The sequence below is a fragment of the Cyprinodon tularosa genome, unplaced genomic scaffold (assembly GCF_016077235.1).
Source record: "Cyprinodon tularosa strain WSP-4 unplaced genomic scaffold, ASM1607723v1 ctg124, whole genome shotgun sequence".
In the NCBI taxonomy this organism is placed as follows: Eukaryota; Metazoa; Chordata; class Actinopteri; order Cyprinodontiformes; family Cyprinodontidae; genus Cyprinodon; species Cyprinodon tularosa.
The window spans coordinates 722,730-749,469 of record NW_024038048.1 but is presented as its reverse complement, the minus strand read 5'-3'; the positions used below and the strand labels follow the sequence as shown (position 1 = coordinate 749,469).

General features: G+C 37.1%; 1 protein-coding gene across 1 annotated transcript in view; it reads right to left on the bottom strand.

Annotated features, from left to right (window-relative positions):
* The window catches only part of iglon5 (IgLON family member 5), a 184,077-nt gene that overhangs the window by 28,604 nt on the left and 128,733 nt on the right, over positions 1-26,740 (bottom strand). The window contains exons 2-3 of the mRNA XM_038276327.1: positions 10,923-11,001; positions 2,170-2,402 (exon numbers count right to left, since the gene is read on the bottom strand). Coding sequence (XP_038132255.1) covers positions 2,170-2,402; positions 10,923-11,001 — 312 coding nt within the window. The remainder of the gene's footprint in view (positions 1-2,169; positions 2,403-10,922; positions 11,002-26,740) is intronic.

Here is a 26,740-nt window from a genome sequence, read left to right as displayed (position 1 = left end):
TTAAACCCCGACCTTAAAATCACCTTTCACTTCCATAAATTATTGATACGGTTTGGCCTCACAGTTTATTAAGGTGTTAAGGTCTTTGAGTTTCAGACAGACAGGATATCGGCTGATTAATGATCTGAGCTAAGGTGCTTACTGAACCGTGCAACAATATGGCTAACCATCTCCTTAAAATGCAATAGATCTTAAGCCAATGCAATTGAATATTAAAATGCTCTCCTACTAACGCTTGATCTAATTTGATCTTTTGCTGCAAAGAACATCCATTAAATTCCTCACTTGTTGGAGTGTTTTCCTTGTATTTATTTAACATAATGACCCTAAACACAAAGCACTGGTGCACTACATATGTTCGAAGTCTGATAACCTGATGGACCTTGAATTTAAATGACCCTGTATCGTTATTTTTAATGAGCCTTACTCAGAGATTTGTTACATCAACTCAGGAAGGTTTGCAGTGATAAAGCACAGATTGCAGCGCTGCTACTGCTCAAGGGTATAATTATTTTGTGTACTATCAAGCTCTTACTTCAATTGCAAGCAACTTGGAACCAAACATATGCAGTCATCTTTGCCAACATTTAGATCTTGAAGCCATAGCTGTTGTAATAGTATCTGTGGCTCATACTTGTAACTAACCTCTCTTGTCTCTGTTACTTTAACTATTTTAGCTATAAAAAAATCTGAAATTTTATTAAGCTGGTAATCTATAACTAACTATAAACCATAAATAATGTGCTGATGCAGGGCGTGGGAACATCCTGGCAGTTTTACATAAATAGTTGGTGTCACTCAAGATCAGTCATTTTCACTCACTGAGCTGCTGTCTTGATGACTGAGCCCCAGTCACCATCCTACAATGACAGTCACTGTATTTAGTCAGACAGTTGGACAGCCCCCTGTGCATTTACTCTACTCAAGACAAATGCTCATTCATCTGATGCATGCCCAAAATCCGGTTTAGTTGTTAGGGAAACTTGACAAGCGTAAAAAACTCCCAAAAGGTCAAAGTTCTTCTGCAACGGATCTTCCTGTTTTTTGTCATTTGCAGTAATCTTTCTTCTTAACAATATAACTAGATAACATTGTCTTAATATTAATAACATAAAAAACATAACATTGCAATAAATATTGATTTTGAGTTGTGATGATGATACATTCATGTACATTGGGGATTTATGCAATTGTTTTCAATCTCTTTTAGGACGCATTCACCCCATTTACTCCCTATTTTCTTTTTATACAAAATAAAATACATGAATACAGGCATAAATAATTGCATGAATCCTATCTACTTTTTGCTAAGGTTCCTTACTGAGTTCCAGCTCAACTAACAAATTATAAAATTATTAACAAACATCAGATACAATTCTGGCTGGAAAGCTGATTTATGTTCTTATCAGAAATTTTGTTTTGTTTTTTTGAAAAAAAAAATGTGTCATACCTTCACTGTTGTCTTTTAATCGATGGGGCCATGGCGACTAAAATATAAAATATGAGGTCAAGCTTGGGATATTAAGCTTGGTATTCTTTTTAAACTGGTAGAAGGAGTTGGAAAAAGTAACACTGGAAACCACATTCTTTCCACCTTACTTCAATTTACTCCAACATCTAAATGTCTTATACTGTGATATACAGTAACTGTCTGCTCTAAAACTATACAAATCCAAAACAGTTTGTAGAATGGAGAAAACAGGCAATGTTTTCTGGAATGACCCAGACCTAAGCTCTATTAAAATGTGCAGAAAACTATGCAGAAAGCTGGATCCTTGCAAAAAAAACCAAACCAAAAACCAACAAAATAACAAAACACTGTTTATATAAACTTAATGACTGCTGATAAGAAAACTGGTCAAACACCAAAGCAGGGTTCTGCCAAGCCCTAACTGTACCCTCTGTCATCTCCCAATAACTTGCTGAGGGACATTATATCAAATACTAATAAAGAAAAATCTGCATATTTGAGTTTGTATTTACAATTTGAACTGTTATAAAAGTAGGAAAAAAAAATTTAACATATTCCTTCCATCCCCAAAAAAAGATATTTCAAAGCTGTATATATGTACATATAAATTGCTGGCTCTGGATATACAACTCAGTTAATCCTTTTACTGCATTTAAATCTTACATACAGAAAAAAGTTGTTTCATCTCAGCTACTGACCTTGGACTATGAGGTAGACATGGGCGATGCGAGGTTTGTTATTGGCCTGAAAGGTGCAGGTGTATGGTCCCTCGTCTGTTACTTGCACTTTGTCGATTAGAATGGAGAATTCTCTGTTGCTGGTGTTAACAAGCGTCACTCGCTTGTCCAGGGACCACCTATCCGTCCCTGTGAAAAGGATGTTTGAGCGATTCAGCCAAGCTTTGTGGGTCACCTCCTCATCAATCCGACATCTGTGGGGGAACATACAGTGGTTAAAAAGTGGGAGGGCTTAAACATAACTGTTAGCGTTCATCTTAAAAATCCTGTGGACATGTATAACATTAGTATACATTTTTCTTTTTTAACATAAAACAAATAGTGCCACTTTCTGAGTGATGCATTAGCTTAATTTAATGTAATGTTATGTGATAAAAGAGAGAAAGAAAACATAATGCATTAGATTTGGCATCCTCAGGACATTTGAGCTGAGGCAGATTTTGGTGTAAACCTAGGGTTATTACCCATGTAATTTAGCATAGCAGCTTCTTTCAATTTTGTCCCCACTACCGGAAGATTCAGCCCATTACGCTGCTATTTCATGAGCATATTGACCCTTTGACTGACATCTAGAATCCCTCCCCTATGGCTTTTACCAGTGGATTTTAGCACTATCACTGGTTATGCTGAAAACTGTTAAAATAACACTGAAATAAGGCTGATACACTGAAATAATATAAATAGGTGAAGTGGAAACTACCATTTTATACGTTTACCATTTTTCTGCACTTTTATGTGAGAAACGCACAAAAGTGTGAACCCTCCACCCTTCATACTCTTTTGTCGACTCATCCTAAGGCAGGTTAAAGGCCTTCAGAAGGATTCCCCACCCCTGTGCACTATGCTCATGAAAAATCATGTTTAGAAATGGCTTTTACTATAATGCTCCACTTGTTTTAAATAAAAGAGAAAAAAGAACATAGACTGGGAGAGAAGGAGATTAGAATAGACAGGAGACAGAAGATAGAGACAACACAAGATCTTAGGAGTCTCCGTCTAGAACTAGAGAGAAACAACAACAGAACGAACACAAGAAAAAATAGGATCAGAGATACAAACAACCATTGCATATATAACATTATTAAAATAAACACCCATACCCCAAAAACCTCAGAGTGCAAGACATGCCAGGTTAATCCACATATAGGGTTGAAATACACAATGTGTTTAGAGCAATCAGGAAAGGCTCAGAAACCCACAATCAATTAAGCATTTTCAATAAACTGTGTTTTCTACCTGTGGTATGAGCTCAAAAGTACAGACAAATAAGTGAAACACCAATCTTTTTTGAGCCTGTTAGAGCAGCAACCACAAATAAACATCCCTGCTGGTTTATACTGGGGGAATTTCTGGGGTAAAGTCTTTCTGGGGTCTGAGCATTAGACTATCTCATCAGTAGAGTTAGATGAAAGTGATGTTTAAACGGGTAAAGGGACGAACAATTAACATTTTGAGTTGTGAAACATTTGAAAAATGTTGTTTTATTTTCTTTCACTTCACAATATTATGCTTGTGTTGGAGCGATATAGAAATACTGTATATCAAAATATGTGGTTGTGACATCAGAAACTGTCACATGATTTAAGAGGTATTAATACTTTTGTTAGGAGAAGTATGACACAGATTGTGTTTAACTTGCTTTTGGACATCTCTGTGCAGCATTCTTTAACATTTCAGAATAATCAGACCTCTATTCTTCTAAAAAATATTCCATTTGTGGCTGTTTCACTAAGAGTGAGTGAGCTCTCTCTATTCATTTAAGAAAAAAACGCTGTGACTGCAAAGGCAAGAGCACATCATTTATCTCATTATCATTCCCATCAAACCATTCAATGACCCCATCTACTGAGTCAGCATTGCTTTATCTAGCTACAAATTTTGCACCACCTCCTTTTCCTTATTTTGTTTTAAACCCTTTTGCAATACGTTTAAAATTTGCATGCATAATCCCTGAACAAAAAGGGGAGAAATGATAAACAATTTAGCTGAGATGAGTCATATGTCCAAAAACAAACTATAAGCCACAGATTGCATGAGAAAGGGGTTTCTACCTTTATTCACAGCTTAGTAATTCGTGGTGTTTGAGGGCAAACTTTGTAAACCTATTTGTCTGCAAATCAAGACATTTTTTCCACACTGAATTAAAGCTAAGAGCAACAAATTGAAAAATCTGTCAAACAATGAGAAGAAAAATAGCTGTGTTAGCTGGGGCGCTGTAATTTACTTTTGTTTTGTTGTGCAAAACCTGACACAAATGCCAAAACTCTGACATCTTGTGCTTAGCTTGGCCACTAGATGTCCTTAAACAGCTTCAACTAGTAAAAAAAAAAACCTTTTGAAGACCTCATGTTTAATTAATATGACCTGGATAGATATCTCTGAGGTAGATCACTTCTTAACTTACGGGCAGTGATACAATGCATAACACCCACAGTATAAGTGAGTTTGAAAGTCTTTAACAAAAACCCTGAAACACACTGATCTGCTGTTAAGGTTGAGACCTAAAAGTAGAGTGTTCCTTATCATGCTGATAAGGATTAGTAGCCTGTTTGTAGCTCGGAGGTTTAAATAGAGAGACAATCTAGTGATAAATCCCTCCATAGAAATTCATTATCTATGTAAACACATCATCTAATAATCTATTTTTAAAATTAATCACTTCTGCACTGATGCTGTTGCAATGAGACTGCATACCCAGAGGAAATGAGTACCGTAATAACATCAACTGAGCCTCATCTTAATGGGCTGCATCAAAGCCAATACAAATGCATTGTCTTAGGCATAACAGAAGTATTTGAGCCACTTGGGCATAAGCAATTAAATGAAAACAAAGCTGTTAAGTATTTTGTTTAACAGTTATGCACTGACCAACACAGACTAAACCCAAAACATATGTTTTTATAATAAGTTGTACTGACTCATGTTGCAGTCATCATCTCTAGTAATGCGGTTTGCACTTGATAATAAAGTTAATAAAAGTAGATATCATTTTGGAAGAAAGTCACAGACAGAGCAGATTTTATAGCTGAAGTTTGGGCTTAAAATAAACCCTCTGTATTTGACTTTACTACATAACTAAAGCAGCTTCAGGCTACACGTCTTCATGACAATATAGATCTTGCTTCTTTGATTTTCGACTTTGGTAGAGACTTGCTGATGCAGACAAATATTGACAAAATTGTACTTGGCTTCACAACAAGTTTGATTTTCGAGAAAGGCCAACTTTCTTTATAAATAAAAAAAAACTGAGGCTAAAAGACAAATTTGTTCATATCTGTAAGAGATGTGTAGACTCAAAGGTGATTTAAGTAATGCTGACAGGGTTGTTTTTTTTTAGATTGCTGAGCGCACCGCCATGCCAGGTCACATCCAGGGGAAAAAAGTAAGTAAGCTTTTTTTTCCTCAGTTGGGAGCCAGGAAAGCTGTGATTTCTACTTTATCACGCACAGTACGATAGGTCCGGTTTGAGAGAGAGGATGTTCACCCATCAAAGGATGATAAAAAAAAATGAATTGGAAAGGATGGTCAGAATACTCTGAAGTCATTTTTTATGAAGGTAGAATACAAATCCAATAAATACATTATTTATGACAAAACACCAAGGTCAATTATGAATTTCTGTTTGCCTGAGGAAGAAATATTACAGAGTCCATGTTGATCTTGCAAGCACACACAGCAGGACCTGGTGTCCCAAATTTATTTTTCTATGCATGTTATCGTACCATAAAACCAGTCTCAAATGAGTATAAACATGCTGTAAGTATTAACATGATGAAATGTAGGGTCATAGTCTACACTGATGCCTTGCAGCAAGAATGTCCTCAGATCTTTTTGCATGGAGTTTGCATATTCTCCCTATCAATGCATTGATTATCTTCCCACAATCGATAAATATGACTGTTATTTGGAGACTCTAAATCGGTCTCAGGTTTGATTTTGTGAGCATGGTTGTGTGTCTCTGCCTTGCCTTGCAATGGACTGGCAACCTGTCCAGGCTGTACCCTGCCTTTCTTTCCAAGGAATGTTGGAGATAGGGACATGAACCCTAATAGACAAGTGTTGATGATAGTTGACAGAAGGCTAGTTTATGACTAAGCAAAGAAAATCCAATCTCCTCCACACCTCCACACAGTATTTTATCACAACAGAGTTGGGGGAGTGGCAGCCTAGTGGTTAGGGCATAGGGCTTCTAATCCTGAGATTGTGAGTTCAATCCCCCACTCCCACAGACTGCCACTCTGGCTCCCTGAGCAAGACCCTTAACCTCACACTGCTCCCTGGGCGCCTCACAATGGCAGCTCACTGCTCCCCAAGGGGATGGGTTAAATGCAGAGAAGTAATTTTCCTCTGGGATTATTAGAGTATAAAAAAAAAAAAAAAAATTTTAAATAATTATCAGAGTGAGTTATTACAAATTAGAATCAAAAGATGCTGTAGTTATCGTAAGCATTTAGCATGCCACGGTGAGTAACTCAGGGCAGAGAAATGGTGCATAGTGTAGCGCAGGGGTCTGCAACCTTTCATATTCAAAGAGCCGTTTTGACCAGAGTTCGACCACGTAAAAGTTGTGTAGAGCCGCAAAATATAACATGATTTTTACTAGAAAACCTTTTTTTCTTTTAATCTTATATAGGAAATTAGTTGTTGCCATCTCAAACAATCAAAAATTCATTTATTTTTAATGTTAAAAAATATAATTTACAAGCTAATTAGGGATGCACGATATTGGGATTTTGGCCGATATCCGATATGCCGATATTTTAAAACTCATGTAGCCAATAACCGATATCGATACCGATGTTAAAGCTGGACAAAAATAAGTAGTCATTGAAAATAGCAGTTTTGTTATCCATTTCTGACACTTTGAAAAATAATATACTCAAATATATTTTCATATGCTGATATCAAATTAATTTTTATTTATTTATTTATTTTATTTTTTTTTTTTTATTTATTATTAAAAAAAAAAAAATAAATAAAAAAAGTAAAAAAATAAAAATAAATAAATAAAATATATATATATAAAAAAAAAATTAATAAAAAAAATAAATAAATAAAATTAATTTTTAAAAACACGGTATCAATCTATTTTACTTTCAAAATCTGGTGAAATTTCATCGTTCTCGTACAAACTCTCGTGATATTTTGCAAATTCTTGTGAGATTTTGTTAGTAAAATAGATCGATACCGCGTCAATATATCAACATATAAAAATATGGCAACATTTGGTGAATTTTCGGGGGATTTCGTAGCATAACGATGACATATAGCAACATTTCATTAGTAAAAGAGATTGATATGGTGTTTTTAAATGGCAATATATCAGCATATGAAGATACTGTGATATTTTAATCGATCAATATTTTTCCCTCGTCTTTACACTGGAAAAATTATCTAGAAATAAGTAAAACTTTCTTAAATTAAGTGTATTTACCCTTGATTTGAGTAGGTAAATGAGATAGTTTGCCAATGGAATGATTATTTTTACTCTTAAAATAAGGTAATTAGATAATATTCACTTTAAATAAGAGAATGCAAATGTGTTTTCTTATTTTAAATCTAAATTGTCTTGTTTCATTGGCAAAATGTCTCTTTTATCTCCTCAATTCAAGAACAAATGCACTTATTTTAAGAAAAAAATGACTTATCAAGATTTAGTTTTTTGCAGTGTAGTAGTTATTAAGTCTGTAAAAAAGACGTTTTTGAGGAAGAAGAAGTAGCATTTTATTATTATTTTTTTTTTTTAGACTTTAGAAACTTTAGAAAGCTGATCGAATATCAGGTTAAATATTGGTGGGGTGGCCGATGTCCGATAATCAGTTTTAACGCAGATACCGATAGGGGGCCGGTTATATCCTGCATCCCTACTTAAAACATATTTCTGGTTCTTTTAATCTCATTCTTTTCCATCTTATAAAAAACACTAAAGCTATTTATACCGGTATATATTAAAGTAAATTATTTAGCTCTTTATATACATTTTAGCCACTATTAAGAGCCGCTGGAGAGGGTCCAAAGAGCCATATGTGGCTCTGGAGCCGCAGGTTGCAGACCCCTGGTGTAGCGTAATAGTGCCATGTTGATATAATTCTTTTGCAATAAAATGTTAGGATTTTCACTTGCAGCAGTGTAAATACTTCTGAAGTAGCTTTTTGTAGTATCTGTTCTTTAGCACTTTTTACTCATTACTTTTAAACAAAAATATCTGTACTTCTTTCTGATAATAACATGACATTAGAGTTGCAGCAAATAAGGTAAAAAAAATCAAGAGAGCAAAAAGAAAGACTGGGAAACATTGCAGACGATAGGTCAAATTCTGAAACATGACATGAATTTCCCCATCCATTGCTCCTTTATTGGATTTCATATTGACTTGTTGATCATGATTAAATTCTAATTCAGTTGCATTAGCAACTTTAATGCTGTGAATATCAGAGTGCTAAAAGTATTTAACTGCAAATTTATTCTGTCTTAAATTTACACCTTTGTACTTTTTAAGAAATTTAATGCTCAATCCACAAAATTTAGTGACACCATTTTGTAGACACTAAGTCATGAAATGCTGTATTACATATTCATAAGATAGAAGGAAAAAGATACACAAAATGAAATCATTGAAAAAAAAAATTTCTTTTCACTGGTTATTAAAAATAAACAGAGTCTCAAAAGTGAAGTTTCAAGGCAAAACATTTCAATAATTGATTAGCCACAGATTTATAGGTCCAGCTCCTCTAATGAAAATACAGGCAGCTTTGCAAATATAGCTAGCCTCAAAATCACATTTCTTAGTGTTCAAATTGCGCACTTGTCAGTGCGAAGCACAAAATGACAGAGGAATTATCTTTTGAAACACATAAACTTACTTTTTTGATACCATAGTGCGATGGCATCCAAAGAGGATAGCAAGTCTCAAAAGGTTGCTTATATTGCTTCATTTTATTAAGGTTTACTAAACAAGCAGCTTATCAGACAAATCCAAGTAAATTATCACTGATACTAGCTTCCTTTGCCAGTTATCTATATCAACAATGCTAACAGCCTCTGGGTGACAGTTCAGACAAAGAGAGGTTAAAGAGCCCTTGTGCTGACCATCAAACTAAGCCGCATGACGTTGCCAGGTATGATGGGCAGGTTCCTACACACAGCATCTGGCTAGGGCATGGTTCTGGTTCTGCTTGTCTACCCCCAACTCAGCCCTCTTGTGTTGCAGTTCACCCTGGTGATCGGGAGTATCACATTGGACGAGACTTATGAGCTGCAGCAGCATCACTGTTACAATCATTAATTTTTGGGCTGCTTTTATTTACAGTCCATCTTTATTAATAACATGGACACACTGGCATCCACTATAACATGTTTTTATTTTTCAATTAAACATTATTGCACACTTCTAGTGACAGTGATATTTGGTGGGGAGTGTTGGCCTAGTGGTTGGAGCAGTGTGCTTGGGCTCTGAGAAGGTTGCAAGTACCCGGGTTGATCCACACAGCCTCCACTCTGGGTTCCTGAGCAAGACCCTTAACCCCACACTGCTCCCCGGGTGCCGCACAATGGCAGCCCACTGTTCTTCAAAGGAATGGGTTAAATGCAGAGAGTGAATTTCCCCATTGTGGGACAATAAAGGGATTTACATTACCATTTGTCATTAATTTATTAAACACTGGGCTGCTATGTGACATCTACCTTTTTCTTCTGCATGTGTGGGACATTTTGATGCTTTGAACTGTTCAGACGGAAGTCTGATAACAGTCCCATGTGAACATTAGTGTAAAGACCTTGCAGAAATAATTGTGTTTCGGCAATAATAGGGATTGAGCATCAAGACCTGCAGCGTGACGGTAGCCAGAGACAATTTTCAGTCACACTCAAACACATTAATATAGTTTACGTTGAAACAAAATCATGAGACTGTGAAAAAGCACTATGTGTATATTGTTAAATATGGTCTAAATAAGACCAGACCAATCAGTGCAGGAGGAAGGCCCATAATACAACAGTGCTTTTCTGTAACCACAACAGTCATGATTGCAGCTGCAACAAAGCAATGTTTTATTGATCTCCTTTAATATGTCTTAAAAGAGCTTTTTATATTGTTAAAATTTCAACACATGGCTACTTTAAAAAAAGATGGTTTCTCATTTTTCTTAATGTTTCCACTGAGCCTGTTAGTCCCGCTTATGAATTCAAGCTCTACCCGCTCCTTTCCAGTCCATATGCTGTGTACATGGTGTAAATTAAACTGGCTGGGCTAGTGCTTTTCTGCATACACACTCTAAAAGGGAATTAAAAGGACTCAAGCATGTTGGAAGATGACTATGCTGTGGGAGTCTTTCTCTTCTAAAGTCCCTGGGAACCTTCTTTGAGGGAATATTTCAATTGATTTTTTGAAAATCTAGGATATTTTACTTAAAACATTCTGTTATATGAAAAAAAAAGCAATGAACAAACTCACCAAATGCCAAAATCAACCTTTCTATTTTTTCAGTATGACCATTAATATGTCTAAGAGGAGTGAATCTCATATAGGTAGGATTAATCTGTTGACATTTAAAAGTTTATATCATTCATTTATGGGCTGAAAATATGGCCCACTGTAGTATTTCTAATGAATCTAGGAGATTCAGACTTGGCAATTAAAGCTTCATGACAGGTGGTGGAAGGGCAAACATGTTTTTCATATAATCAGTTGGTGCAGGTGTAGGATCAGAAGTTACCTCAAAGTGACGCTTTCGCCTTCCAACACTGTAATATTGTCCGGCAGGGGCCCGAATTCTGCCCCGAGCACACTGGACCCTGCCAAGAAAAATGAGAGGAGTGTAATGAGTATCCAATAATGACACCAGATGCTTCGTGGCTCCTCATCAATCTTAGCTCAGGTGCTTGAAGATTCAGCACCTAAACAAGTAATCTGCAGCGGAGATGTGTCCTGCTTCCTGCTCACTTACTCCAAAGGAAAAGTAATAACTTTAGAAAACAAAAAGAGAGTCATAACGTCTGCACTGACCTCCATACTTGAATAGTAATTCAGTTTTAGCCAGCATTCTGGTGGGATGCGCATTCATTGAACAGCACTGATAATGAGCCAAGGGAAGAGGATTCACGCGGAGCTGCCGGAGCGTGAAATGAAGGGACACCAACAGTAACAGAAGGGATGCTCATCCTGCCTACCAATACACACAAGAACCGGAGCACATGTGCAAAAGCACAAACATATACCGTATTACCAACTCTCACTAGAGCAAACACATTCTGGAAGCCATTAGCTGAAGTGGAAAACAAAGTTGGCATCTATGAGTGTCTTAGTCAGAAAAAAAGGAAATATCCCAATAGTGTTATAAGTTCTGTACAAAATTTGCTTGGTCTGCAAACAATGGCAGGAAAATGTATAAGATGGCTGTATTTTGAAAACATAAGCAGGCTGCTCCCCCTGTAGGACAGGTGGCACTTTATACCTTGACTTTGATGAAATACAGCAGGATACCATATATGCTGCCTTGTGTGCTCCCTCCATTTTTGAAAATCTTTTATTCCTTTTTCCCTCACGATGACCTCAATATCTCAACAGGCTTTTGCTGGGACCTAGCCTTGAGGTTTAATAAATGGTGACTTTATGAAATGAAGCTGCCATGCTGAAGTGCTAAGGAGCACCTCGAGGTTTTTTAAACAGACTTGCATAGTCAGAGACACATTCAGCATGGCAGATGAGAACCTGCTAAAGATGAAAGCCAGAAGTAATGCCAAGGCATATCTAAGAAAATTTAAAATGTAGGATCTAAATTAGAGATGCGTGTTTTGAGAAATCTTTATTTCATTGCACAGGGTAATGAGAGAGGCTTTCATTTTATAATGATCATGCATCACTAATCAAAAGGTTACTAAAAAGCATAATAAAGAATACTGATACCAATACTAAAGAGCAGTTTATAATCACTAAAAAAAACAAGCTATTCATTGAGATAAAGAGAAGCAAAATTACATTACAACATCTAGTGTAAGTATTCAAACCCCTTTGACCTATTTTCAATTCATCAGGTTAAAACCTCAAACACAGAGGAATTATATTATTATTATACATAAAAGACCAAAACAACTGCACTATGGCCGCACAATAGCAGCACAATGGGTTAAATGTTGAGAGTTCATTTGGTGGCTCTGTACTTGTGACAGTTAAAGAAAAAATAAAAATGCTGGAAAAACAAGGCTATGTGAAACAGAGGTATAGTAAAATATGGTGTGAAAAAAACAAACAAATATTAATCTTATTTTGAAAAATAAAGAAAAACACCTTTCTCAAACAAGCATCACAAAGTGCTGCAAAATATGAGGCATAAAATACAAAGCAGCACCATATAAAATATATATAGGAAAAATAAATACAATCATAGCATGAGGCATAAAATACAAAACAAACAAACAAAAAATGAAATCCAAAGAATCTGCCTTCTTTGGTTATATGAATGCCAACACACAGGTTAGGCTATTGTTTCTTCACTCATAGTATCATACCAGGAACAGACCCTCTTAAAATCACATTTAACTTATAGCACATGTAATAATCAACACAGATAACCTTAATCACAAAGTATAGTCAAATGTTAACTTGAACAGCATCCGCACAGTAAACATTTTCCTATAGAAGGACAAGGAAGTTGTTTAGGAATCATGGAGAGTAAAGCTAATCCCTTGAAGAAAACCCTTTGGAGGCTAAAGACGATTTGAGACTACTTTAACGCATTCACTTCAAAATCCAACAAAGAAATGATTCAAAGTATTTATATAATACGGCTGACTACAAATCCAGACTAGACTTTTCTGATATTTTCTCTGATATCTATTACTTCTTCCATGCCACGATTAAGCACTACTTTATATTTGCCTAAAACCTGAAATCACATAATTCACTTACATGTTTAGCTGTAATGTGACAAAACAGGAAAAGCCTGTAAATACTTTATCAAGATAGTGCAGGGCTTAAAGGGATAAATATTGTTGGCCTATAAACATAACAGAAACCATCTATATTTTATATAGCTAAAGTGAGAATGCTTACACCACAGAGCGTGTGAGAGTATATTTTCCAAAGAGTCATGCTGTCAGAAGACAAAAACAAAGGCTGGGTATGGGTGCGTGGGAAAATGGTGGTGGAACGGGGAAACAAAAGCTTTAGGAGATGTTTCATGGGGAGATTTTGTGGCTCTTTTGTGTTTTTCCTAAATGTAAATTAAGCTTGGCTTCCCTGTATGGATGAAGACTCGTACAGAAGGCTACGTACTTGAATGTTGAGATGTAAATTCATGTGTGACTTATGCTTGTTTCATTCAGTCCCTTCCTTATGATAGATGCTGGATGTATTTGTGTATGTTTTTGTATATAGACATACCAACAGGGGACATAAAAAGAGGACAAACTAATGACGCTTCAGAAGAAAATTGGCCCTGAAAATCTCCCACTAAAAGCTGTAATCGCATTAATGGCTGCTGCTGCTGCTGTCGCTATCTAGGCCGACCAAAGATCTGAGAACTTGCTACAGCCATGAAAGCCTATAAGGAGGGGCACGGTACATTAGTGGTCTGACGTTCCAAAATGCTCATAAGTTTTAGCTCTCTTTTGTTTTAATGCTTTGAAATAATGCTGCATTGCTTTAACAGAACCCGAGCGTCCTCTCTTCTAGTCGTCAGCTGTCTTTCAGCTGTTCCCTTTAAAGTGCTTCTTACTCCACACACAAAGCGTTTTTTTTTTGGGTTAATTTAATTCAGTTCCAGAGCTTGGAGAACTGTGTGACATGCTGTCATATAAAAAACATCCCACAGATGCAATTATAGCCACACACATAAAGAGAGGATGCTCCCTTTAACAAAATATAACACTAAGGCAAAAGCATGCCACACACACCCACAGCCACACACCCTCAAACATAAAACACACACAAACTTTCTCTTGCTTTGGACTGAATGATATATGCAAACACTGAAGGCTCTCAACAACACAGTGAAGGTTACAAACCAGTGTGTGTGTGAGTCGGGGTGTGTATTCCCATTTCCCTTCTCAATTCCCATCTTTGCAGCTCAATTGGCACCTCAAACTCCAAAACTTGCACCATCCAGTCTCCAAGCTCAGATACTGTGTAACATGACAACCAGGTCAACAAATGTGCCACGTTTTCCCTCCCTCATACTGGGTCAACAGACAAATTGAAGACAAGTACACATGCAAGAAATGAAGGAAGCTGCAAAACATGAAGGAATTCGCTATAATATCTAAATAGGAAAAAAATCCCCTTTATGTTTCGTACTGAAAATAAGACACATACACACATACAGTACGCTATTATTGGAAAACTCCCACTCAGTGATTCATGCACTCACCTGCTGCACTATGTAACTCTTTATGACCTCTGCCACTCTCTCTGAATACAGCAGTGAAACAAGACCTGCATTTTAGCAATATGAAACCACCTCTGTTCTCCCACAAAGGTGCCATATGAAAATTGCTGGGATCTCAGTACTTTTTATACCTGTGATTTCCTTGGCAAGTATCACACAGCTCCGTTGTGACCTCATCATGAGCAATATAGTCATACATTTTTATCAAAACATCCTTAATAATATCTGGCTACATGTTGTTTAAAATAGATGCCTTTATCATACATTTTTTGTAGCTATTGAAAAGCTCATAGCATAACTTTGGTGTGATGTTTGATCCCTATTACTCAGCTGGATGTGTAGGATTTATTTATTGGTCCATTTATATGTTTGGGTCCAATCCTGAAGCTGACCTTTTATTGTGGTCCACAGATTTTCAGAAAAGGTGTGAGCCAACAGATTTGACAAAGACCCCTGGATAGGTGAAATATCTTCAAAATACTGTTTTAAAGTCCAGTTGCCTTCCAATTTAAGCCTGTTTTGTGGTTGCCATGATCCCGGTGACTGAGAATTTACACAGGCAATTTCAAAAGATTTCTTGTCAAGGCCTTTACAAAAGCTCAATATGTAGGCTTTGGATTCTTGGCCTGTTGAAACACAAAAATGTCAACTGTAATCCCAATAATTAAAGGTCAAAATGAAGAATTTGGAATGAGTTATCTTGCACTGGTTTGTCTACTATGTGTAATGATTTTATACAAGAGAAAGAAAATATCTTTCCCCATTACAGTACAAGATACTATAAATTGCATTACATTGAGTAAGATTCGGAATCTGATATTTTTTTCAGGTAAAATGCCCTTTTAGAAGAAACTAGAATGTCACATTTAGCTTATTGAATGTTTTTTTAAATAGCGTTACAGTATAATAGAGGGATAAAAATCTTGTTAAACCGTGATCAAAAAAGATATGCCACATTGATCCACAGCCTTGAAGTTTTAGTTTGCATTTTTAACTTTGCACGTTTTTCCAATAGAAGATTTAAAAAAAAAACTACATGTACAGCATCACAATCACCTTAAGATATATTTTTAAAGCTAACTATATAATTTCAGGCCGGATTGTTAGGAAAGGTATAGCTTGAGAAATTAAACAGACATTCAAATGAAAACTGAAGATTTACATCAGAGATTTGATGCTGATGCTTTACTTTACTGTTAAACTAAATAAACCCAAAAGCAGAGTGGCTGTGTAAAGTGTTTGCTCAGTGGCTCGTTGTTGGTCAGAGAAGCACTTAACAAATAACTCAGGGCACTAAGGCCTCTCATCAGTATCAGTTCTGTTATTTTCAAAAAACAATTTCATTAAACAGAAAGCAACCATAAAGTATAATACTTTTATTACTTAAAATAACTATAATAATTGTTGTTATAAAATATTATGCAAACCATGTGACAAAAAATATAGTAAACAGTAAATATACAGTAGAATTCTAGTCTACATCTGATTTAACTCAACTCTGCTGTTTCATTGAGGCTGTTTAGGTCATTACATATATACAAACAGTACAGCCAAGGTCATAAGTTTGACCTCTTTTTAAATGAGACACAACAAGTGCATTTGCAACAGTTTTTTTTTCAGCTAAGTGCTAAACAGTTCTTTTTTGAAAAGCTTTGTTATGCACTGCCTGCCAACTGGCTAAAGAAAAGTTTTTTTGATTTTAATATTTTGAATATATTTCCATCACAAGCTGATTTTCATAAGGCTGTTTTAAAACTGCAGTTGTCAGGCTACAGGCAGCAGGTCTGTCACCAAGCTGAATACAGGTTAAGCTGACAAATAAACCATCTTAAATCACATTGTTATTCTTTTGCCGAGCAGAACAGAGCAGAACAGCAAGACCCTTAAACTACAAAATTCCAAATACAATTTTCAGTCAAGTGTTTGCTTCAAACGTGGAAGGTCAGGGCTGTTTCTAGGAAACAAGTGGGTCTAATCAGTGGTTGGAGGACTGCATAAAAATAACAATATAAAAAATCCACATTTACAATTACTATTACATTGGTAAAATGTTATTTTCAAGTTAGTTTAAGTAGTCGTGACCTCATTTGTGGATGGATCAACAAAAATGGGGTCATGGGATTTTCTACAGAAGTTAGAATAAGCAATAAATTTGATAATGATTAAAGCTATTTATGTATTTGGAGACAGGAAAATATTACTTAAAATAGAAAACCAAAGCCAAATATATCTATACGATGTTTTTATTACTATTATTGCTATGGTTAATAGATTAATTGTTTTTAATATAACCAATAGTTAGATTAAAGTAATGTTAAAGTTAGATTACCGGTAGTAAAATAATTTTGGCCTAAAGCCTAAAAGCTTGGGAATCTGTTCTCGAGTGATCACATCACATTGGTTATAATTTTCATTTTAACCATTTACCCCATTGTGGGACAATAAAGGGATTTTTTTTCTATTAATTTCACATAAAAACAACTGTGTTATGTTATAGATTTCTGTTTTACAGCTTTATGTTAACACTGTTATGATGAAACTGAATTAAACTCGTAACCATTTTGACATGGGTGCTTTCATTTATTTGGTATATAACAGCACATAATACTGTGGAAAGACCGGCGCCATCAGCATTTTTTGTTTTCATTTTTAGCCTTACTGATCACTGTCTAAATTTCTCATTTTATCTGCTCCCTCCTGGTTTGGCACACAGGCTGAACTGCGCCCACCAGTATGATTCAGGAGTCTTAACCATCAAAAAGATGTGTGCTTGCCAACAAGGAAGCCTAAACCCATCACTCTACATGAGGAAACACACTATGGAAAGATTGTTTTCTTTGACATTTTGTGTTGATACAAAAATGTTAGCAAAACCTTGTGAGTCAATGATGAAAAAAACATGGCAACAAATGATAAATTCTAAAATTGAACATGTTATTGCCCATCAGAATACTGAATTTACGTAATTGCCGCTGTGCACAGTAGATACAGTCTGGTTTGGCTACAGGTATCCCATGTCCTTGCTCTGACCTGCTTTGGACACAAACGGAACCCCCTACCAGTGTAACACACACAACAGTAACACACTTACAGCCATGCAGGGACGTATGCAGGGCCCAAAAAATGCTGAGGTCAAGAGTCAGTTACTTCTTGTTCGAACATATTTCTATTATAATCTTACACAATACTTCAATTATCATGCAATAAATATTTGTCTTTTAAAACACATACAGTTCCAGAGCAGTATCTTCCTTTTATAATATGGTTACTGCTCTCCATCTGTCTCTCTCTTCACTGCTCCTCTTGCTGCTCGGCTCAAAAAGGAGGTTGTTGTTACTCAACCTTTTCCTCCCTACCCTGTTTTCCTTTTCATAAAGAAAATCAACACAGTAAAATACAAAAATTATCCATTCATCCATTTCCTGTCTTGCTTATCCCTACTGGTATCATGAGGGGTGCTGGTGCCTATCTCCAGCTGTCTATTGACGAGAGGCGGGGTACACAATGGGCACGTTGCCAGTCCATTCCAGGGCAACAAAGAGACAAACAACCATTCACGCACACACTCACACCTAAGGAGAATTTAGAGAAACCAATTAACCTAACAGTCAAGTTTTTGGACTGTTGGAGGAAGCTGGAGTACCTGGTGAGAACCCACGCATGCTCAGGGAGAACATGCAAACTCCATGCAAAAAGAGCCGGGCCGGCGATTGAACCTGGAAAAGGCTGTAAAATTATAGAGTACAAAACAATATGCATTTCAACATTTTGAAGAGTTTTATTTGTTATTTTGAACACATGTTTGATTGGATGTTTGATTTTGTTTGGATGTTTGATTTTGCTTCTGCACATGACTTTGTGTGCTGTGCGATCTGTACCAGCTTACTGCTTTGAGCTTCAGGATCAGTATCCAACACAGGAATCAACACTGAATAAAACGTTCCATTTTGAGTTCAAGATGTCACTAACCTATCAGTTTTATAATGAATATTGGTTCAACTGCTGGAAATTGGCTGACGGCTGGCAGACAGGGTTAAATAAACTTTGCTGCGATGTTGCTGTTTGAGTGGATCGCTGGGCTAAAATATTTCCTCATAAAAATAAACTTTTCTCTCACACCTTATCATCTACACCTTAAACTGCTCTCCCCCTGCATTAGTAGCTCCATTTGCTTCTCTTCCATTGACTGCCAGTACTGACCGACTCATTAATGGCATTTGTAGACTGTGTTTGGCAGTTACCATAGCGACAGTGCATGTTGACGATGTATTGATACACACAGCATGTATGCCCAAACCCTCAAGCTACCTTTTTTTAATAAATAGTCATGCTACTCTTGGCTTTTGAAATATAAAATACCTTGCAGTTTTTGGCAAAATTTGAATAAAAAAAATAATGAGGATGTAACCCCGGTGTTCTCAATGGTAGTTACGGCCCTGCATGCATGTCATCTAAACAAGATGTATATACTAGACATGCAAAAACATTTGGTGGATCTACCAGGGGGATTATATGAAGTAAAATATTGCAGATTATTTTTCACCTGTAAAGCAGAAACATGTTTGGCTCAACTGAGGATACAGTAATGCTGTATCTGATGATGGCCTTTACATTCAAACCGTTATCCCATCTCTTAAGGTTTAAGTTTTATTTTTTTGTTCTCTAGTACACTTTGTCTTTTGTCTGTCAGTGTTGCAAGGCTGCTGGCTCCAAACCCATGAGACATCTATTATATGATTCGTATTCTCTTGACTTTTACATAAGCCTGTTTGTAATTGCAGTTGCTACAGGCAAAAACTTGTGCGTCGGGCTGTATTGAGCTCCACAATTTTACCTCACGAACTCCTTGAAAGGCTGCCTTTGTACTGTTTATCTGTATCACATTGCCCTTGACGATCATGTAAACACATGGAGAATGGAACACTACTTCAGAAAGCATGATTGGCGTCAGGACGGATAAGACGCAGAGGGTATAATGGAAACCCACAGCAATAATACATTTGAAAGGGGGCTGCCCTTTTTTCTTTTTTCTTAATTAAAAAAAGAAGAAGAGCACTGCAGCACAGGGTGGAAAGAAAGGGTGTGGGTAGATAACCAGGGTTAGGTGAGGACCTGAAAAGGAAAGTCACTGAGAAGAGGGAAAAGCTGTAATGGAATAGGGAATTATAGGGTAATTGTAACAGCAGTCAGAGCAGCGCTGGGATCTATTGCAGCATAATAGTTAGGCACACCTGTTCAAACTGGAATAATGGGGAGGAAAACAGTTTAGTTATGCTAACCTAGACATTTTAAACTGCTCTAACTTCAGAAACAGACATTTACATAGACACCATTTAGGAAAAAAACCGATATGAAAACCTGGGCTGATATTGAAATCGGATAATAATATTTTCAATGTGGACAATATCTTATATTTCCAAATATGATGTATCATATGTTTCCCTACTCTTTGGCAGTGTTGGGCACGTTACTTTGAAAAAGTAATTAGTTATAGTTACTAGTTACTTCTCCCAAAAAGTAACTGAGTTACTAACTGAGTTACTCCACATTAAAAGTAACTAATTACTAGTAAAAGTAACTATTGCGTTACTTTTGCATTTCTCGCCCCCGTAACCCTCACCACCCAGGCCCCACCTTCTTGCCACGTGTTTCAAAAGCCAGCTGAATAGAGCGGACGACAAAGACAAGAACCTGCAGAGAGTTTAGCATTTATTGCAACTCAACGTAAATGACATCGGGGGGAACGCCATGTGAAGTTTTTTAACAGGGCATTCAGATCTGGTGAGTATATGAAATTAATAACTGGGGATGTCTAATTCTGAAATCCTGTGTGTTTGGGTTGTTATAGATACTGCAACATCTATCTATCCATCTATCTATCTAGATCTATACTCTGTGTGTGACATAAAATATGGATCTCCATCCCTGCCACAAAGGCCATCAAATAATGTTTAAAATAAAACATACAGTTGAAAAGGCAGAGTATCCATCCATCCATCCATCCATCCATCCATCCATCCATCCATCCATCCATCCATCCATCCATCCATCCATCCATCCATCCATCCATCCATCCATCCATCCATCCATCCATCCATCCAGATTTCTCCCTTTCTCCATATAGGCTATCATTTGATCACTCACGCTCTCCATAGTTCTCCTGTGGCGCGAGCACAGGGCGACTGTTGCGCGCCTTTAGCGAGCATGCGCGTTTCCTGTCGCTTGCGCGGTGAATCGTGCCCCCTGCGCTTTGCGGAGATGCAGGGGAAATCGTATGTAATGGGGAAACGCAGCTCGAAGTAACTTCAGTATTTCCATCTGGAAAACGCTGTTTTGCTGCTGGAGTCCTCCTCACTCTCCATCTCTCTGTGTGTGCTGTACATTAACACCCGCCAGCGGAAACACCCACCTACCCAGCTGACAGACGGAATCTCACTATACATCAGCCATTCTCATCCTCCCCTCTCTCATGATAAGGCGCGCACGAGTCCTATCATGAAAAAAGGTTCATTGTGCGACCTGAGTAACGCGCAGTAACGGGGTGTCTGCAATGGTAACTGCGTTATAGTTACAGTCAAAGTAATTAGTTAGATTACTCGTTACTAAAACGTTAGTAATGCCGTTACTTTCAACGCCGTTAGTCTCATCACTGCTCTTTGGAGACCATAAAAATGTGTTATGAGTGCCTAACATCCAAATGAAATCACTAGCTGCAACCAGTAGCATCTAATGAACAACTTTGAGAGGTTTGTCCTTAGCTATAATTGCCCCCTGGTGAGATCTTTGCTAACTTTTAGTTTGTCTAAAACCTTTTCTTTGGGTGGAATTTCCCATTCTCTTCCTTCAAGCTCTGACCCACCTGGAGAGTGGAGGAGAGTGGCGACAAGGTAAACTTAACTTGTATACATCTGACTTTTTCGAAATCAGGGGGTTTACTGATTTTTCTTTTCTTTTTTTTTTGTTAAACAAAGTTATAACATCTCAGGGGCAAATAAAACAAGAGTAGCACTAAACATGAAAATCAAAAAAATACAACTCAAATTGTTTTGGTCTTCAATTTTTTTCACTGTGAACATACTATGCACTGCTTTCAAATAATCTATTTTTGAAATAACAAGCAAAAAGCAATGAAAAATTTTATGAGGCCCTGAAATCTTGGTTTACTGCCCTAGTAAGCCATTAAACAGTTTCCTACAGTTTTAAGACCAAGCCCTGGCCAATTGTCCATGTCCATCCACAGCCTATTAATCATTGGATGCACTGGTGTCACCAGGTCTCAATTCAATAGTGCATCCACTAACATTACTCTTGGAGTTTGCCTTAAAGGTCATTCTTAAAATTGTGTTAATCTACGCTGCAACTTATATCAGGGCTGAAGGAAAATGTGATACAACCAAATACTGCCAAAGTTTATTCAACAAAGTGGCCTGTTAGTAATAAATTGAAGAGAAAAAATCACAAAACACCCGAATCTTATTGATATGAAGTAGAGAGGACAAACTGCTGCTGAAAAAGAGAACAAATCAAAGAGGGACACACCCGCATAATTAGCATCGGCATACTGCAGCCAATTAAATATTTACAGGGGCCCTTCCCTTCGATACCTTGATGATGAAGAGAAGCAGCCTAAGGATTATCAGATGCCAGAGCCTCAGGCAGGAGACAAAGGGGTTGGGAATGAGCGATTAAACATTAACAGGCACAGATATCCTTTTCTCTTCCATGCCTGATCCCATTAACTCTGGGTGACCAGAATCCAACCCCATGTCCACCTCTCTTCCTGCCCTCATCTTTTCCAACCACATTTTCACTCCAGTACCCAGTCCCTCTATTGTCTATGTATGAAACCCCACGCCCCTCCTTGGCTGCTTTCACCCTCAGCACCACCTGTCAGGGACAGAGCAACAGGAGAACAGGAAGAGAGTGATGGGTAAGTGGCGAGAAACCACCTGGATGCCTCATGCAAACAGCTCAACAAGACGGATATACGGGTCGCTTGCTTTTCACAATTGCCGGTGAGGCAAAATGGATGTTGGCAGAATTCCACTTGACAGGAAATCTAAGAAATGTCAGAGAAGACAGGGTGGATGAATTGTTTTGAATTTGTCTGGTGATGTCATTTTTTTTTCCACCTCCAACAATAAATACATTTTTTTTTTCAGAGGAATTCAGTGAAATGGCAAAATGAATTACCTTTTGTAAATGTGATTTATTCTGACAATTTAAGTGCTCTCTAAGGGTTGTTCTGATGCATCAAGAGGTTTAACTTGACATCTCATTGCTCGTCTTTCAAGGTCATTTTGACATGGGCGTAATGCATTCAAGACTCATCTTAATCCTAAATATATTATGAAACAAATGTAAACGAATGCAGCACATCAACCATATATTTCTTATCAAAGACGTAACATAGGATTATTTTCATAGTACACATGCTGCATCCACAATTCTGCCTCTAGCCACTTCCCCCCACCCAGCATCTCCCTCCATCCCTCGCTCTCTACTAATCCCTCTTCACACATCAATCAATAGAAGACTGCAGAGTGCACACAGCCATACAGTACTCAATGCAGCAGTTGTACAACTTCAATGGGCAGCCACAGATCTTTACCACTGAATCAAGCATGGACAGAGAAGAAAATCCAGAGTGTGCTAAAACCTGGGACGAGCCCCGCTTTGCTTTCTTTTACCCTCTATTTCCCTGAACTGACATCTAAACCCCTTAGCACTCTTGAAATCAATATCGTAGTTAAACTGTTACTTCCTTTTCCCAGTGAGTCCACTCACAGACACGCGTGCCCGCCCGCCTTACACAAGGCCCTGTAGACTCTCTTAAATACACCCTGTGCACTGGTAATTTGACAGATTTGTGGGGTAGAGTTGACACTGCTTTAAAAAAGAAACACACACTAAAAAGCAACCAAAAGGAACATAACCCCTGCTATACAAGAAACCCAACAACATCGTTGTGGCAGACCGAACAAACACATCTGTGAATTAACTCCTCTGTGATCCATAGAGGCTAACCAGCAATGAGGTCATCCAGTCAGGTAAGACCTAAACGGAGTTCAATAAATTACTGCCACCAAAGGGCATCAGATGGTATTGAATAGATTGCAACTACCACCATACAGAAATCTAGCGAAGTATATGATCTTTTCTTTCTACAAAATCAGAGCAAAGGTTTTTCAGCTATGAGCTGAAAAATCAGGTTAGAGGAATCAATGATTCCGTTAACCAGACTATTCAAGGCAGTCAGGTATAATTCAAACTCAAATCGACATTCAAATTAATCTAATACAGTCTGGTAATAAATGAATAAATATATATATATATATATATATATATATATATATATATATATATATATATATATATATATATATATATATATATATATATATATATGGTGTGGAGGCTGCAGTGTCTCAGACTGGAAGAAAGTGAAAAGACTGGTGAGAAGTGCAGGGAGGACATCGGGGCTCCTCTTCTCTCCACATAAGGCATTCCATCCCAGCACTGTGTGTCCCGAGCCAGTAACATCATCAATGACCCCTCACACCACCAACATGGACCGTTCTCTCTTCTGCCCTCTGGGAAGAGGCTTTGCAGCATTCGATGCAGGTCCAGCAGATTATGCAACACTTTCTTCTCCAGCGCCATCAGACTGCTGAACTGTTGAAAAAACTCTAAATCATGTCACAGATTCTGCATTACACTGATAACACCAAACAAAAATACTGCATATTTGCAGTTTGTATACACTATGTGTATACAAAAGGATACACTGTTAGTCTAAGTCTCTTAGGTTGTTCTTTCTGGTTTGCCTATCACCAGCTGTCTACGAGGCGGGGTAAACCCTGGACAGGGCAACACAGAGACAAACATAATAAACAACCATTCACCCACACATTCACACATAAAGAGGATTTAGAGAAGCCAATTAACCTAACAGTCATGTTTTTGGACAGTGAGAGAAAGCCGGAGTACCCGGAGAGAACCCACACATGATCAGGAAGAACAAGCAAGCAAACATGCAGACAGAACCCAGGCCGGGAATCTAACCCAGAACATTCTTGCTGCAAGGCAGCAGTGCTACCCACTTCATGATCGGATTCAAATATGCTTGGATTAGAAACAAAAATTATTCAGATTTTGCTGTTAGATGGACATAAATAATAGAAATACAATTGTAGATCGAACAAAAAATGTGTCATGTAAAAATGCAAATCGGAATATCCGGATAGCATCTAACCAGGGCATCTAGCCACTTAAAGCAGAAACATGTCACACTGATGCAGGGTGCACATGTGCACTCATGCCAAAACCTGACAAGCATGTCAATCAGACCATCAATCGACGTAAACCTCCCTTCTGAGTCAGAGTACAACTTTTATTCTGCCTGAAATGACATACATGATATATTTTTAGTTCCATCGGCCCTAAAACAGAAATAACATTGAGTATGAAGGATCTTTATTGATATAAAGAAGATGTGTTGGTGCTTTAGCTGTGTTATTTAACTTGTTAATGCAGTTAATTGCCAACAAAAATGAAGACCTTTTTCCAATGAAATCTCATTTATAGTGGTTTAGTTAAGATTGTGATCCAGCAAAGAAATGAAATACTGTTCATGAGATTGCAGTATGCTTGATGCCTCCTTCATAATTTCTATCAGCTGCAAAATAGAACCTATGCAGTTCTTTTCTTTAACAAATGCAATACTTATAACAAACATTTGTCTGCAAACAAACTGCCAGAGATGCATTTGGGTCCTACACTTAACATCTGTGCATATATAACATTCAGAGTAAAAAGTCTGATACTCTCATGCTCTTTTCGCAATCTTGGTTTTTTGATAACATTTAAATATAAGCACAAGTGAGCAGAGTGGAATGTTATTTCACCAAATCTTCTCCGAAACAACAAGGAGCTACCAAGGTGATATGCTTAAAATAGCATAAAACCTTAAATAATAATATTCTAAGTCCACCACAGATCTCTGTTTGAAATCATTGTGAATAGTAAAGTGTCTTTAGATGACATGTGTTGTGAATTTGGCACTATATAAACTAAACAGACTAAACAGTTTGGCACATTTGGGCTTTAGGGATTTTTTTTGGCTCATACTGCTTATAACGACAGGTGACAAAGAATTGCTATAACATGAAAGCTTTTCTGTTTTTGAAGGACTATTGGCCCATGAAGTAGAGTCAAAAGGAATGGAAAAAAGTTAGCTGACTGTTTGAGAAGTATGTGTATGAAATGGATGACGAGACAATCAAAGATGACAATGGCCATTTATGGCGCACTTGAAAAGTTGCCCTAATGAGAAAACAGAGTTTTGACAAGAGCTTGGGAGTTAGAGCCTCTCTTGTTAATCTGGACGTTAATTTAAGAGAGAAAAATCATGCAATTCCCATCAAAGCCAAATTTACAATGCACTGAAAATGTTTTCAGTGGATTCCAACGAAAGTCTTAAGTAATTGTGGAGCTGAATAAAAGATTTCATTTGTTTTTGTTTTTTTTGTTGTTTTCCTAATGCTTGAGCCACAAGTACTGACTTAGCTTATTAATTTTCTTAGCGCCATTCATTTCTTTGTGATGACATATTTGTGTGGAAAATGTGAGACATGTAATATCCACAAACAGAGCAATAAGACCGGTTAATTGTAATGACTGAATGGGGGGCAATTAGCGGCTGTCTGAAGCAGCCATGCTAATGAGCAATCTAAAATAAGTCATTCTCGGTGGCTTTTGTGAAAAGCAAAACAAACATTTTGAAAAGCACATCCAATTCAATTTCAACTTCATCTCCAGTAAATGCAAAATAAGTATGCCATGATGTAAAAGACATATGTTATCTCTTTAAGTATATTATCCGAATTTTTTATGTGGCTTTAATTTTCTTTTTTTTTTTTTTGTCTTTGAATGCTTTACAGTACTTATGCTTATTTTAGATGTACTTTAGGTTTCTGTGTAGCTTGTTTTCTGGTCCCATACATGCTTTTCATGGCATAATGCTACTTGCATCACAGAGGGTTCGAGCGTGACAGTGAAAGCACCAGATCCGAAAGGAAGGGAAACACGTTTCAGGTCAAAAGTTGAGGAAACAAGTCTAGGAGCAACAACATAAAAGAGGTTGTAGG